Here is a 16979-nt window from a genome sequence, read left to right as displayed (position 1 = left end):
AGTTGAGCGAACACCTGGATGTTCGGGTTCGAGAAGTTCGGCCGAACTTCCCGGAAATGTTCGGGTTCGGGATCCGAACCCGATCCGAACTTCGTCCCGAACCCCATTGAAGTCAATGGGGACCCGAACTTTTGGGCACTAAAAAGGCTGTAAAACAGCCCAGGAAAGAGCTAGAGGGCTGCAAAAGGCAGCAACATGTAGGTAAATCCCCTGCAAACAAATGTGGATAGGGAAATGAATTAAAATAAAAATTAAAAAAATAAAAATTAACCAATATCAATTGGACAGAGGTCCCATAGCAGAGAATCTGGCTTCACGTCAGCAGAGAATCAGTCTCTTCATGCCATAGCAGAGAATCTGGCTTCATGTCAGCGCAGAATCAGTCTTCATGTCATAGCAGAGAATCAGGCTTCACGTCACCCACCACTGGAACAGGCCACTGTCACACATTTAGGCCCCGACACCCAGGCAGAGGAGAGAGGTCCCGTAACAGAGAATCTGGCCTTATGTCAGCGCAGAATCTGTATTCATGTCATAGCAGAGAATCAGGCTTCACGTCACCCACCACTGGAACAGGCCACTGTCACACATTTAGGCCCAGGCACCCAGGCAGAGGAGAGAGGTCCCGTAACAGAGAATCTGGCCTTATGTCAGCGCAGAATCTGTATTCATGTAATAGCAGAGAATCAGGCTTCACGTCACCCACCACTGGAACAGGCCACTGTCACACATTTAGGCCCCGGCACCCAGACAGAGGAGAGCGGTCCCGTAACAGAGAATCTGGCCTTATGTCAGCGCAGAATCTGTCTTCATGTCATAGCAGAGAATCAGGCTTCACGTCAGCCACCACTGGAACAGGCCACTGTCACACATTTAGGCCCCGGCACCCAGGCAGAGGAGAGAGGTCCCGTAACAGAGAATCTGGCCTTATGTCAGCGCAGAATCTGTATTCATGTCATAGCAGAGAATCAGGCTTCATGTCACCCACCACTGGAACAGGCCACTGTCACACATTTAGGCCCCGGCACCCAGACAGAGGAGAGCGGTCACGTAACAGAGAATCTGGCCTTATGTCAGCGCAGAATCTGTCTTCATGTCATAGCAGAGAATCAAGCTTCACGTCACCCAACACTGGAACAGGCCACTGTCACACATTTAGGCCCGGCACCCAGGCAAAGGAGAGAGGTCCCGTAACAGAGAATCTGGCCTTATGTCAGCGCAGAATCTGTATTCATGTCATAGCCGAGAATCAGGCTTCACGTCACCCACCACTGGAACAGGCCACTGTCACACATTTAGGCCCAGGCACCCAGGCAGAGGAGAGAGGTCACGTTACAGAGAATCTGGCCTTATGTCAGCGCAGAATCTGTATTCATGTCATAGCAGAGAATCAGGCTTCACGTCACCCACCACTGGAACAGGCCACTGTCACACATTTAGGCCCCGGCACCCAGACAGAGGAGAGTGGTCCCGTAACAGAGAATCTGGCCTTATGTCAGCGCAGAATCTGTCTTTATGTCATAGCAGAGAATCAAGCTTCACGTCACCCACCACTGGAACAGGCCACTGTCACACATTTAGGCCCGGCACCCAGAGAGAGGAGAGAGGTCCTGTAACAGAGAATCTGGCCTTATGTCAGCACAGAATCTGTATTCATGTCATAGCAGAGAATCAGGCATCACGTCACCCACCACTGGAACAGGCCACTGTCACACATTTAGGCCCAGGCACCCAGGCAGAGGAGAGAGGTCCCGTAACAGAGAATCTGGCCTTATGTCAGCACAGAATCTGTCTTAATGTCATAGCAGAGAATCAGGCTTCACGTCACCCACCACTGGAACAGGCCATTGTCACACATTTAGGCCCAGGCACCCAGGCAGAGGAGAGAGGTCACGTAACAGAGAATCTGGCCTTATGTCAGCGCAGAATCTGTATTCATGTCATAGCAGAGAATCAGGCTTCACGTCACCCACCACTGGAACAGGCCACTGTCACACATTTAGGCCCCGGCACCCAGACAGAGGAGAGCGGTCCCGTAACAGAGAATCTGGCCTTATGTCAGCGCAGAATCTGTCTTCATGTCATAGCAGAGAATCAGGCTTCACGTCAGCCACCACTGGAACAAGCCACTGTCACACATTTAGGCCCAGGCACCCAGGCAGAGGAGAGAGGTCCCGTAACAGAGAATCTGGCCTTATGTCAGCGCAGAATCTGTATTCATGTCATAGCAGAGAATCAGGCTTCACGTCACCCACCACTGGAACAGGCCACTGTCACACATTTAGGCCCCGGCACCCAGACAGAGGAGAGCGGTCCCGTAACAGAGAATCTGGCCTTATGTCAGCACAGAATCTGTCTTAATGTCATAGCAGAGAATCAGGCTTCACGTCACCCACCACTGGAACAGGCCACTGTCACACATTTAGGCCCAGGCACCCAGGCAGAGGAGAGAGGTCCCGTAACAGAGAATCTGGCCTTATGTCAGCGCAGAATCTGTATTCATGTCATAGCAGAGAATCAGGCTTCACGTCACCCACCACTGGAACAGGCCACTGTCACACATTTAGGCCCAGGCACCCAGGCAGAGGAGAGAGGTCCCGTAACAGAGAATCTGGCCTTATGTCAGCGCAGAATCTGTATTCATGTCATAGCAGAGAATCAGGCTTCACGTCACCCACCACTGGAACAGGCCACTGTCACACATTTAGGCCCCGGCACCCAGACAGAGGAGAGCGGTCCCGTAACAGAGAATCTGGCCTTATGTCAGCGCAGAATCTGTCTTCATGTCATAGCAGAGAATCAGGCTTCACGTCAGCCACCACTGGAACAAGCCACTGTCACACATTTAGGCCCAGGCACCCAGGCAGAGGAGAGAGGTCCCGTAACAGAGAATCTGGCCTTATGTCAGCGCAGAATCTGTATTCATGTCATAGCAGAGAATCAGGCTTCACGTCAGCCACCACTGGAACAGGCCACTGTCACACATTTAGGCCCCGGCACCCAGACAGAGGAGAGCGGTCCCGTAACAGAGAATCTGGCCTTATGTCAGCGCAGAATCTGTATTCATGTCATAGCAGAGAATCAGGCTTCACGTCACCCACCACTGGAACAGGCCACTGTCCCACATTTAGGCCCCGGCACCCAGACAGAGGAGAGCGGTCCCGTAACAGAGAATCTGGCCTTATGTCAGCACAGAATCTGTCTTAATGTCATAGCAGAGAATCAGGCTTCACGTCACCCACCACTGGAACAGGCCACTGTCACACATTTAGGCCCAGGCACCCAGGCAGAGGAGAGAGGTCCCGTAACAGAGAATCTGGCCTTATGTCAGCGCAGAATCTGTATTCATGTCATAGCAGAGAATCAGGCTTCACGTCACCCACCACTGGAACAGGTCACTGTCACACATTTAGGCCCCGGCACCCAGACAGAGGAGAGGTTCATTCAACTTTGGGTTGCCCCACAATATAATGGTAAAATGAAATTAAAAATAGTATTGAATGAGGAAGTGCCCTGGAGTAGAATAATATATTGTTAAGGGGAGGTAGTTAATATCTAATCTGCACAAGGGATGGACAGGTCCTGTGGGATCCATGCCTGGTTCATTTTTATGAACGTCAGCTTGTCCACATTGGCTGTAGACAGGCGGCTGCGTTTGTCTGTAATGACGCCCCCTGCCGTGCTGAATACACGTTCAGACAAAACGCTGGCCGCCGGGCAGGCCAGCACCTCCAAGGCATAAAAGGCTAGCTCTGGCCACGTGGACAATTTGGAGACCCAGAAGTTGAATGGGGCCGAACCATCAGTCAGTACGTGGAGGGGTGTGCACAGGTACTGTTCCACCATGTTAGTGAAATGTTGCCTCCTGCTAACACGTTCCGTATAAGGAGGTGGTGCAGTTAGCTGTGGCGTGGTGACAAAACTTTTCCACATCTCTGCCATGCTAACCCTGCCCTCAGATGAGCTGGCCGTGACACAGCTGCGTTGGCGACCTCTTGCTTCTCCTCTGCCTTCGCCTTGGGCTTCCACTGGTTCCCCTGTGACATTTGGGAATGCTCTCAGTAGCGCGTCTACCAACGTGCGCTTGTACTCGCGCATCTTCCTATCACGCTCCAGTGTAGGAAGTAAGGTGGGCACATTGTCTTTGTTCCGGGGATCCAGCAGGGTGGCAACCCAGTAGTCTGCACACGTTAAAATGTGGGCAACTCTGCTGTCGTTGCGCAGGCACTGCAGCATGTAGTCGCTCATGTGTGCCAGGCTGCCCAGAGGTAAGGACAAGCTGTCCTCTGTGGGAGGCGTATCGTCATCGTCCTGTGTTTCCCCCCAGCCACGCACCAGTGATGGGCCCGAGCTGCTTTGGGTGCCACCCCGCTGTGAACATGCTTCATCCTCATCCTCCTCCACCTCCTCCTCATCCTCGTCCTCCTCGTCCTCCAGTAGTGGGCACTGTCTGGCCACATTTGTACCTGGCCTCTGGTGTTGCAAAAAACCTCCCTCTGAGTCACTTTGAAGAGACTGGCCTAAAAGTGCTAAAAATGACCCCTCTTCCTCCTCTTCCTCCTGGGCCACCTCCTCTTTCATCATCGCCCTAAGTGTTTTCTCAAGGAGACATAGAAGTGGTATTGTAACGCTGATAACGGCGTCATCGCCACTGGCCATGTTGGTGGAGTACTCGAAACAGCGCAACAGGGCACACAGGTCTCGCATGGAGGCCCAGTCATTGGTGGTGAAGTGGGTCTGATCCGCAGTGCGACTGACCCGTGCGTGCTGCAGCTGAAACTTCACTATGGCCTGCTGCTGCTCGCACAGTCTGTCCAGCATATGCAAGGTGGAGTTCCACCTGGTGGGCACGTCGCATATGAGGCGGTGAGCGGGAAGGCCGAAGTTACGCTGTAGCGCAGACAGGCGAGCAGCGGCAGGGTGTTTGCTGGGCGGCAGGTGCCAACGTTCCTGCAGAGGCAGAGGAAGAGGCCGAGGCGGCGGCAGCAGCAGCAGAAGAGGCGGAGGCGGCGGCAGCAGCAGAAGAGGCCGAGGCGGCAGCAGCAGAAGAGGTAGCAGGGGGAGCCTGAGTGACTTTCTTGTTTTTAAGGTGTTTACTCCACTGCAGTTCATGCTTTGACCCCTGACCTCCTGTTCAGTCTGCACACTGCAGAAAGACGCAGCAGTTGGCACCTGTGTTTCGTCATCATCAGAGACGTGCTGAGGTGGTATTCCCATGTCCTCATCATCAGGAAAAATAAGTGGTTGTGCGTTAGTGCATTCTATCTCTTCCACCCCTGGTGAAGGGCTAGGTGGATGCCCTTGGGAAACCCTGGCAGCAGAGTCTTCAAACAGCATAAGAGACTGCTGCATAACTTGAGGCTCAGACAGTTTCCCTGATATGCATGGGGGTGATGTGACAGACCGATGGGCTTGGTTTTCATACGCCATCTGTGCGCTTTCTGCAGAAGACTGGGTGGGAGATAATGTGAACGTGCTGGATCCACTGTCGGCCACCCAATTGACTAATGCCTGTACCTGCTCAGGCCTTACCATCCTTAGAACGGCATTGGGCCCCACCAAATATCGCTGTAAATTCTGCTGGCTACTGGGACCTGAGGTAGTTGATTCACTAGGACGTGTGGCTGTGGCAGAACGGCCACGTCCTCTCCCAGCACCAGAGGGTCCACTAACACCACCACGAACGACCATGTCCACGTCCGCGTCCGCGTCCCTTATTAGATGTTTTCCTCATTGTTCCCGTTCACCACAATTTTGAGAATGGCAAATTTGGGAATGCTTTTTCAACCCAGAACAAAAAGTCTGCTTTTACGGTCACTACAAATAACTTGACCAGCTAAAACTGTGCAGATTTGGTTGAATAGAAATGTGAGACCTGTTTTTTTTTGCGCTGTGTGACAGTTATAGGTTTAATCACAGAATGACACTTCTATCAGCACGCTAGCGTGTGTCTTAGGTTTTTCTGAATGACACTATCAATAACTTCAATGGAAGATTTTATTTTTGGGATAGATTTCAAGTAGCCCTGAAATACCACAAACTAGTTATTTTCAGAATGGCAAATTTGGGAATGCTTTTTCAACCCAGAACAAAAAGTCTGCTTTGACGGTCACTACAAATAACTTGACCAGCTAAAACTGTGCAGATTTGGTTGAATAGAAAAGTCAGGTCTATTTTTTAGGCGCTGGGTGACAGGCTCAACTTGCCCCTGATGTAATATATGGCCAAAAAATAACCAGACTGTTGATGGTTAAATGCACTTCGGTGACACAAGCTCAGCCTGCAGCTGATGTAGTATATGGCCAAAAAATAACCAGACTGTTGATGGTTAAATGCACTTGAGTGAAACAGGCTCAGCCTGCAGCTGATGTAGGATATAGCACAAAATAACCACACTATCGATGGTTAAATACACTTGGTGATAGCTAGTGCTGGCGCACCACAAGTCACAAAATGGCCGCCGATCACCACAGAAAAAAAGTGATCTAAAAACGCTCTGGGCAGCCTCAAAAAAGTGAGCAAGTCAATAATAGCACTTCAATGATCCACAGCTGCAGATCGATCACAGAATGAAGTCTTTTGGAGGAGTTAATCTGCCTAATCTCGCCCTAACATCGCAGATGCAACCTCTCCCTATACTGATCATAGCAGAGTGACGGGCGGCGCTACGTGACTCCAGCTTAAATAGAGGCTGGGTCACATGCTGCACTGGCCAATCACAGCCATGCCAATAGTAGGCAAGGCTGTGATGGCCTCTTGGGCCAAGTAGTAAGACGCTTGTTGATTGGCTGCTTTGCAGCCTTTCAAAAAGCGCCAAGAAAGCGCCGAACACCGATCCCGAACCCGGACTTTTACGAAAATGTTCGGGTTCGGGTCCGTGTCACGGACACCCCAAAATTCGGTACGAACCCGAACTATACAGTTCGGGTTCGCTCATCCCTATTTATCCTGTCTGTGTGCTTCGGGTCGTTGTCATGTTGGAAGACCCAGCCACGACCCATCTTCAATCCTCTGACTGAGGGAAGGAGGTTGTTGCTCAAAATCTCACAAGAAATGGCCCCATTCATTCATGCTTCACAGTGGGGATGGTGTTCTTGGGATGCAACTGATGTTTCTTTTTATATACTAAACTGGATGGGGAGCACTCTAAATTTGGCCACGCATGTATTAGAATAATTGGATTGATTTATTGTCACGAATAAAAATCAGCAAAAAACAATAATATACAATATAAGACAATATAAACAACAAGTAAAAATAAAATTAAAATGACAAATGTCTATTTTTGGTTGATAGCATAAATATCAAAAATATCTAAAAATGGCCTTAAAATATGGTGGTGTTTCTGCTGTGCAAAGTTCAATTGACATATGTATCGTGGTGCTTTTGTTGTATACAATTCCAATCCACATATAGATCACAATGGATATCTATAGTATTTAGTGATATAAGTTGTCTCTTACCCCTTCCTCTGTGGCTGATCAGTGAGTGTGAGCAATGGCCATTTTATAAAACAACTATCAATAAAGTGTTGCATTCTGGGGCAGTTGCATTCTGGGACAGTGAGGGTCTCTTTGAAAAGGTGGATACTGGTTCTTATTGTTCAGAGAATCCGGGAATTATAAAAGAGATAGTGTTGACGTCTTGAATAGAAAATATCGCATAAAGAGCGTTAGTTCTAATCAGTAAATCGCACATGTGCGTCTTTATATTTAAAGCATAAATTCTGTCATATTTTCGAAAGACAACATCAATAAGCAATAAATCGCATATATGTTTTCCATATTTCACATGCGTTTTCCTATTCAGAGCGATATTCATGTTCTATTTTTCAGGAGCATATTATAATCACACATATTTTCACATATCTCTTATATAATTCCCGGATTCTCTGAACACTAAGAACCAGTATCCACCTTTTCAAAGAGACCCTCACTGTCCCAGAATGCAACACTTAATTGATAGTTGTTTGATAAAAAGGCCATTGCTCACACTCACTGTTCAGCCACTGAGGAAGGGGTACCTTTAACCCCGAAACGCGACTGGTACTGAACAGTAAGGGTCGTAAAGACAAAAGGAAAAGAAAAGAAAAAGGAAAATACAACTATAAGGTCCAATTAAGAGAAAAAGAGCGCAAGATTCCTCATTTTCAGCGGTAATATCCATCGTTTGATTCGATATCTAAAGACACGCCTTTATTCAGAGTCACGTGACAACCAGGTGACCGATTACCAGGGATACTGCAGACCACGTAGGACGCCACAGGTCCTGCAACAACATACCCTGAATTCAAGCATCGCGGTAAGAACCTCGCTACATGTGCGATTCGATTCCATATCAAATGATCGAATAAACAGGACATCTATCTACCCACTGTGAGTAAATCATAATCGACCACGAGGGGTCAGAGACAACTTATATCACTAAACACTATTGATATCCATTGTGATCTATATGTGGATTGGAATTGTGTACAACAAAAGCACCACGATACATATGTCAATTGGAACTTTGCACAGCAGAAACACCACCATATTTTAAGGCGATTTTTTTATATTTTTGATATTTATGCTATCAACCAAAGATAGACATTTGTCATTTTAATTTAATTTTTACTTGTTGTTTACTGTATTTTTCATCCTATAAGATGCACTTTTTCCCCCCCAAAAGTGGGGGAAAAATAGCAGTGCGTCTTATGGGGCGAATGCTGCATTTTGCTGAATTTTCAATGATACACCCGCCGCGATGCCGTGCGTCGGGTGTATCAGCGGAGAGGGAGGAGGGGCTGGGGGCCGGCATCTGCTTTTTTAATGACAGCGGGGCCCGTGCAGTGACTGTATTCTACTACACGGGCCCCGCTCACTGTATATAATCGTATCTGTAATAGTTAATTGTTATGTATATAATCGGGTAATCAGCGCTGTATACTTACAACTACAAGCGCTCAGTAGCAGAGAGGAGGGAGGAGGCAGGCCGGGAGGATGGGCGCTGGCAGCGTGAGTCACTACGTCACGCGCCTGCTCCGCCCACTTTATGAATGAAGCAGGCAGTGTGGGCGCATGACGAAGTGACTCACGCTGCCAGCGCCTGTCCTCCTGGCCTGCCTCCTCCCTCCTCTCTGCTACCGAGCGTTTGTAGTTGTAAGTATACAGCGCTGATTACCCAATTATATACATAACAATTAACTATTACAGATACGATTATATACAGTGAGTGGGGCCCGTGTAGTAGGATACAGTCACTGCACGAGCTCCGCTGTCATTATAAAAGCAGATGCGACCCCCACCCCCTGTATTAAGGGTCATTCACACTACAGGGACACTGTTATGGAGGGGATCTGTGGATGACACATAGCATAAGATGCTATATATGTGTCATCCACAGATTCCCCCCATAACAGTGTCATACGCAGATCCCCATAACATTGCCATCCAGAGACCCCAATAAGAGCCATCCAGAGATCCCCATAACAGTGTCACCCACATATCCCCCATAACAGTGTCACCCACAGATCCCCCATAACAGTGTCACCCACAGATCCCCCATAACAATGCCACCCACAGATCCCTCTTAACAGTGCGTCACCCACAGATCCCCCATAACAGTTCGCCATCCACAGATCCCCCATAACAGTGCACCATCCACAGACCACCATTAGTTCAAAACCCACCAAAAGCACACCTTTTGGTTCAAAATATTTTTTTTCTTATTTTCCTCCTCAACAACCTAGGTGCGTCTTATGGGCCGATGCGTCTTATAGGGCGAAAAATACGGTATATTGTCTTATATTATATATTATTGTTTTTTGATGATTTTTATTTGTGACAATAAATCAATCCAATTATTCTAATACATGTGTGGCCAAATTTAGAGTGCCCCCCATCCAGTTTAATATATATCTTCAGTTTCACTCTAGCACAGGGGGTGCTAAGGGGTGTGCACCTATCCATCAGGAGGACTGGTGAGCCACTAATACTTAGTTTTTTTTAGCTCTGATCCTTTATTTTACTCCAAACACGACGAGTGAAGTTTAGACCAAAAAGTTCTACTTTGGTCTCATCTGACCACATGACTTTCTCCCATGCCTCCTCTGGATCATCCAGATGGTCATTGGCAAACTTCAGACGGGCCTGGACATGTGATGACTTGAGCAGGAGAACCTTCCGTGCAATGCATGATCTGAAACCATGACGGCGTAGTGTTCTACTGACAGTGACCTTTGAAACTGTGGTCCCAGCACTCTTCATGTCATTGACCAGATCCTCCCTTGTACCGTACTTCTGGGCTGATTCCTCACCTTTCTTATCATCAGTGATACCCCACGAGGTGAGATCTTGCATGGAGCCCCAGTCCGAGGGAGATTGACAGTCGTCTTTAGCCTCTTCCATTTTCTAACAATTGCTCCAACAGTTGATCTACCGTATTTTCACCAGGCTGCTTGGCAATTGCCCTGAAGCCCTTTCCAGCCTTGTAGAGGTCCACAATTTTGTCTCTGGTGACTTTTGACAGCTCTTTGGTCTTGCCCATGGTATTAGTTGGCGTCTGACTGACTGTGGGGTAGACAGGTGTCTTTAAAGAGCTCAGACAAGTTACATTAATGAGTGGGTAGAGGTGGACTTTTTAAAGGCACAGTAACAGGTCTTTGAGAGCCAGAATTCTTGCTTTTTCTCAGGTGTTCAAATACTTGCAAGACAAATACATTTTTTTAAAATCATACAATGTGATTTCCTGATTTTTTTTTATTTATTCTGTCTCTCAGTGTGGGAATGCACCTACAATGTGAATTTCAGACCCCTCCATGATTACTAAGTGGGAGAACTTGCAAAATCGCAGGGTGTTCAAATACTTCTGTTCCTCACTGTATATCCCTATATGCCAATATCTATCCAGCCACATGATTGGCTGATAGGCTGTCTGCAAAGCCCACCAGCCAGGGTTTCTCCCAGAGTCATGTGATCTGTCTTCCCCATCCTCCCCGCTCTATTTCTCTTGCAATTTGACAGTAAAATGGCAATCACTGTTTTGGAAATGACTAAAAAGCAAATTGCCTAAACCGCGGATTTGTTTGGCAGAAGCATTTTTGTGAAATTTATATTGAATCTGATTAATTTACAGTCGATTCCATCTTCACTACTTTTATCCCTTTTACAAAAAACCTTCTATGGAGAATTATAAAAAATATTCCTCTATATGATATTCATATTAAACACCTGGAGAAATGGAAACTAGCAAAATGGCCCCTTCCAAAATATGACTGATCTACCCGACATACAGATGTAGCCAATGTTATCTTGACCGGCTTAACGTGTGAATGCAACAAAATGATATTACAGTGATCTTGTTACAGTGACCCTCCTGGCATGCCTGGAGCCAGGATAATGTTGGCTACATCTGAACACATCTTTTTTTGCAATAGAGCTCAAAATGAATGTTGTCTGATCGGTGCTAATGCCCATCTTGTAGATTTGTACTTTCATGTGAAATTGTCCCTACTCACCAGTCTGGTTGGAGATTTCGCCTTCTGCACAGGGGGCACAGTAGTAGCAGCATTTCTGTTTTCCTTCCAGTAGGACTTTCCAGTATCCATGGAGGCAACTCTCACTACAGGTGGAGCGCGGTGTCTGGAAAAGTCATATACACATATAGATATACGTATTTAATGCTTGCCTTTTGAGACATAAAGGTGCTGTCCCTTTTTTTAAGTATTCTTGCATGGAAAGACAACTTACTGTTATCTCACATATATAGTCTTATTATTATAGCCAAATTTACCACCCGAACTCCTCCCACAGGTTTTACACTACATAGACAGTAATATACCGAAACGTGCAGATTGTTCCCGATTGGTGTGCTATTACTTTGTGCTATTACTTTGTGCAATGTTTCGCCGAATGGTTCACGAAATATCGGCGTTTTTGTGGCGAAATTGGTCCCATAGGAATGAATGGTGGAATGTTCAAAACTAGAGTGGGAGCTGAAAAATCAGGACATGATATCTAAACTGCCACCACTCCCTCATTTTCAAGCCCACCTACACAAATCTTATATCTAAACGTTCATCTATTCCTGCTGCCAGTAAAATGTCCATGGCTTAGCCATAGTCCTGATAGTTTTTACAATATGACCATTTGTTTGCAACTCACGCCGCCCATTGACATTCATTGAAACTCCACTCTAGCCACCTCAAATTTGAAGGGCAATTTCTAAACTGTAACTGTGCCTTTATTTTTAATATTTCAGAGACATACTGCATCAAAATGTAGGTCTGGGTCTCTTTGCTGTAGGATTTATAATTTTTAAACTACAACCGTTTGAAGATGGCAACCGCCAGTGAAGTGAGCAAGTTGGAGCAGATTATTTTTAACCACTCTTCTCTGCCCTTGCTGTAGAGTGAGTTGCCATAATAACCCAGGTGTGCGAGCAGCCAGCAGAGTGACGAAAGCTAGAGTGTGAGCTGAAAAATCAGGACATGATTTCGAAACTGACACCACTCCCTCATTTTCAAGCCCACCTACACAAATCAGCTGCTAATGATTTTATAAATGTATGTTTTAATGTAACTGTGAAGCACTTTGGGCAACAACATTGCAATTAAATGTGCTATATAAATAAATTAAAGTTTAAATGCATTTCTCACTCTATCAAGCTTGCCATGTGCATTTTTTAAATTTGATCAATCAATTAGTTAGTGTAATGTTTACTATCTTTACTCACTCCAAACACTCCACACAGTTACTCTGCCCACTCCATAAAGTTACTCTGCCCAGTCCAACCTTTCCACCGTTACTCCAGTCACTCCAACCACACAATAGTTACTCAAGCCACTCCACCCAGTTACTCCGCCCACTCCAGTTGAAGACTACTGGTGGAGGAAAGAACACTTCACACAATTTCCCCAGAAATTGTAGCTTTTCTAGTTAAGATATAAACTCCAGATATTGGGAACTATAGAGAAATCCATACTCATCCAGTACCTGCTGCTCAATTATGGCCCTCTGACATCCAAGCTGTCTGCACTGCACTTCTGGTTCCAGCCAATGACTGGTCTCAACAGTGATATGTCCCAAAGTGGCAGATCACTGCTGGGTGATGTACTGCTTGGAGATATAAATAAAAAAATACTATGCAACAGCACCCTGCAAACCAAATAAAGTACAATAATGCCATAGTAATAGAAAATATTCTGGTGCTAATGATACACTTATTTTGTAAATTTGAGATTCTTGGCAAATACATTTTGTACAAAATTATTTGGGCCCGTCTGCCAAACGTCAAGGTGATCTCTGTAAGACGGGAACCTAACACTAAATACTACCTGTTATGTGCCAAAATGGCCACCATAAAATTCAGGGAGTGTAGGTTCCACATGCATGCTGGGTCCACTCTGCTTTTTACCATTTTTGGTGCCATAACGGCCTCCATTAAATCCAGGGATGCAGACACCAACATGCATGCTGAGCCCACTCTATACCTCTCCTGGTGCCAGACAGCTTCCAATGAATGCAATGAGAGTCCATTCTATACCTCTCCTGGTGCCAAAAGGCTTCCAGTGAGTGCAGGCTACAGCTTTATACTTACACTAATTAAAATCAGCCTATGGGGCAGACAGGCTGGTCAGGAGTGCAAGACTGAATGGAGTCAGCCACACCTCCATTACAAACTGCAAAGAAAAAAGGGGGTCAGTCAGCACATCCCAATGTGCAGGTGCGCGATGCCATGGCTAGAAAGACAAAGAGAAAAATACAATGCAACAGCACTCGGCAAACCAAATAAAGTACACCCAGCATGCATGTGGAACCTGCACTCCTTGAATTTAATGGTGGCCATTTTGGCACATAACAGGTAGTATTTAGTGTTAGGTTCCCATCTTACAGAGTAAAGATTGCCTTGCGGTTCGCCCGGCGGTCGTTTCGTGGCGAACTTTGCTCGTTTGCGGTTCGCCAAACTGGTGAACGTATTGCGATGTCCACCGGCTCCATATTCTTTTACAACTTTGACCCACAACACATCCATCAGGTGGTACAGGACAGCCAATTGAGACATTTCAGCACATGGACACACCCCCTACCTTATAAATAAACCTGATCTGGCCACCATTTTACATTCAGTGTTTCGCCAGTGTAGGGAGAGGTTGCTGTGTGGAGCAGGGACAGACTGTTAGGGACACCAAACGCTAGCTAATAGGGCCACAAAAGTCCTTTTAAGGACTGGTATAGGTGTGCTATCGATAGGTGTGACTTACTGGAGGGGTGTGATATACTTATAATATACTTTCTAACATAGAAAGTATATTATAGTGCATTTGTATTGTGCATCAGTTGTGTGCGGTTTTGCTGCGTTACCGCAGCTATACAGAGGGACAAACGCTATTGGAACAAATAATTTCTACTGGTGTGATATACCAGTTGCCCCCCCAAAAAATAGATTGAGGCAGGGGTGTGATATACCAATAATATACTTTCTATATAGTGCATTTGTATTGTGCAGCATTTGTGTGCGGTTCTGCTGAGATACCGCAGCTATACAGAGGGACAAACGCTATTGGAACAACTAATTGCAACTGTTGTGATTAGAGATGAGCGAATTGAAGCTGATGAAGTCGAATTCGTTCCGAATTTCAGGAAAAATTTGATTTTCAACTAATGCAAATTTCCTCATGCTTCGTGGTAACAAATCACATTTTTTCCTAAAATGGCATCTAAAATGGCGGCTACACGTGTGAGGACATGAGGAAAGGAACTCTGGGAAGGCGGGATGACCCATAATGCCATGCATGCAGCCAATAGGCAGCCAGCCAGCCCGGTGATGTCACAGCCCTATAAATACGGCGGCCATCCTAGATGCTGCCATTCACCATCATACATTGTTCAGGGACAGAAGTGTTTGCAGGCGCTCGGGTGAGTGAAAGAAAAACGCAATTTACTAGTGCAGGGAAAGGATAAGTGAGAGGAATCATTTCACAGTCAGGGACAAACAGGTGCAGATGCTAGTAGGGAGAGTCATCGGAATTTCCTCATTGTGAAAACCAGCGATTTACAAGTGCAGGGAAACATTACAGTCGTGGCCAAAAGTTTTGAGAATTACATAAATATTGGAAATTGGAAAATTTGCTGCTTAAGTTTTTATAATAGCAATTTGCATATACTCCAGAATGTTATGAAGAGTGATCAGATGAATTGCATAGTCCTTCTTTGCCATAAAAATTAACTTAATCCCAGAAAAACCTTTCCACTGCATTTCATTGCTGTCATTAAAGGACCTGCTAAGATCATTTCAGTAATTGTCTTGTTAACTCAGGTGAGAATGCTGACGAGCACAAGGCTGGAGATCATTATGTCAGGCTGATTGGATGAAAATGGCAGACTTGACATGTTAAAAGGAGGGTGATGCTTGAAATCATTGTTCTTCCATTGTTAACCATGGTGACCTGCAAAGAAATGCGTGCAGCCATCATTGCGTTGCATAAAAATGGCTTCACAGGCAAGGATATTGTGGCTACTAAGATTGCACCTCAATCAACAATTTATAGGATCATCAAGAACTTGTAATGTATATGACCTGTAATATCAAACTCTGTATACTATTAAATATGGCCAAAAGGTCATTGTATGTTTTGAAAAATTTTGAAAATAAAGAATTCATAAAAAAAAAAAAAAAAAAAAGAAGCCACTTCTCTCCAAAAAAAAACATCAGGGACAGATTGATCTTCTGCAGAAAGTATGGTGAATGGACTGCTGAGGACTGGGGCAAAGTCATATTCTCCGATGAAGCCTCTTTCCGATTGTTTGGGGCATCTGGAAAAAGGCTTGTCCGGAGAAGAAAAGGTGAGCGCTACCATCAGTCCTGTGTCATGCCAACAGTAAAGCATCCTGAGACCATTCATGTGTGGGGTTGCTTCTCATCCAAGGGAGTGGGCTCACTCACAATTTTGCCCAAAAACACAGCCATGAATAAAGAATGGTACCAAAACACCCTCCAACAGCAACTTCTTCCAACAATCCAACAACAGTTTGGTGAAGAACAATGCATTTTCCAGCACGATGGAGCACCGTGCCATAAGGCAAAAGTGATAACTAAGTGGCTCGGGGACCAAAACGTTGACATTTTGGGTCCATGGCCTGGAAACTCCCCAGATCTTAATCCCATTGAGAACTTGTGGTCAATCCTCAAGAGGCGGGTGGACAAACAAAAACCCACTAATTCTGACAAACTCCAAGAAGTGATTATGAAAGAATGGGTTGCTATCAGTCAGGAATTGGCCCAGAAGTTGATTGAGAGCATGCCCAGTCGAATTGCAGAGGTCCTGAAAAAGAAGGGCCAACACTGCAAATACTGACTCTTTGCATAAGGCCTCCTGCACACGACCCGTTGCCGTTTTCCGGGTTTTTTCTTGGACCCATTCACTTTCAATGGGTCCGTGGAAAAATCGCAAAATGCACCGTTTTGCAGCCGCATCCGTGATCCGTGTTTCCTGGCCGTGAAAAAAATAGGACCTGTCCTATTTTTTTCACGGCCAACGGTTCACGGACCCATTCAAGTCAATGGGTCCGTGAAAGAACACGGATGCACACAAGATTGGCATCCGTGTCCGTGATCCGTGGCCGTAGGTTACTTTTTATACAGACGGATCCGAAGATCCGTCTGCATAAAAGCTTTTTCATTGCTGAGTTTTCACTTTGTGAAAACTCAGAACCGACAGTATATTCTAACACAGAGGCGTCCCCATGGTGATGGGGACGCTTCAGGTTAGAATATACTAAAAGAACTGTGTACATGACTGCCCCCTGCTGCCTGGCAGGTGCTGCCAGGCAGCAGGGGGCAGCCCCTCCCCCCTGTAGTTAACACATTAGTGGCCAGTGGGCCCCCCCTGTAGTTAACACATTGGTGGCCAGTGCGGCCGGCCCCCTCCCTCCCTTGTAGTTAACACATTAGTGGCCAGTGGGCCCCCCCCTGTAGTTAACACATTGGTGGCCAGTGCG

At 46.2% G+C, this 16979-nt stretch overlaps 1 protein-coding gene across 1 annotated transcript in view; it reads right to left on the bottom strand.

The window, feature by feature from the left end:
• LOC120998913 (vomeronasal type-2 receptor 26-like) overlaps positions 1-16979 on the bottom strand; it is a 90705-nt gene that overhangs the window by 22411 nt on the left and 51315 nt on the right. Inside the window, exon 2 of the mRNA XM_040429792.1 lies at positions 11498-11621. Coding sequence (XP_040285726.1) covers positions 11498-11621 — 124 coding nt within the window. The remainder of the gene's footprint in view (positions 1-11497; positions 11622-16979) is intronic.

Source organism: Bufo bufo, chromosome 4 (assembly GCF_905171765.1).
Source record: "Bufo bufo chromosome 4, aBufBuf1.1, whole genome shotgun sequence".
In the NCBI taxonomy this organism is placed as follows: Eukaryota; Metazoa; Chordata; class Amphibia; order Anura; family Bufonidae; genus Bufo; species Bufo bufo.
Note: the sequence above shows the minus strand (reverse complement) of the source record. Positions and strands in the feature narration are given on the sequence as shown.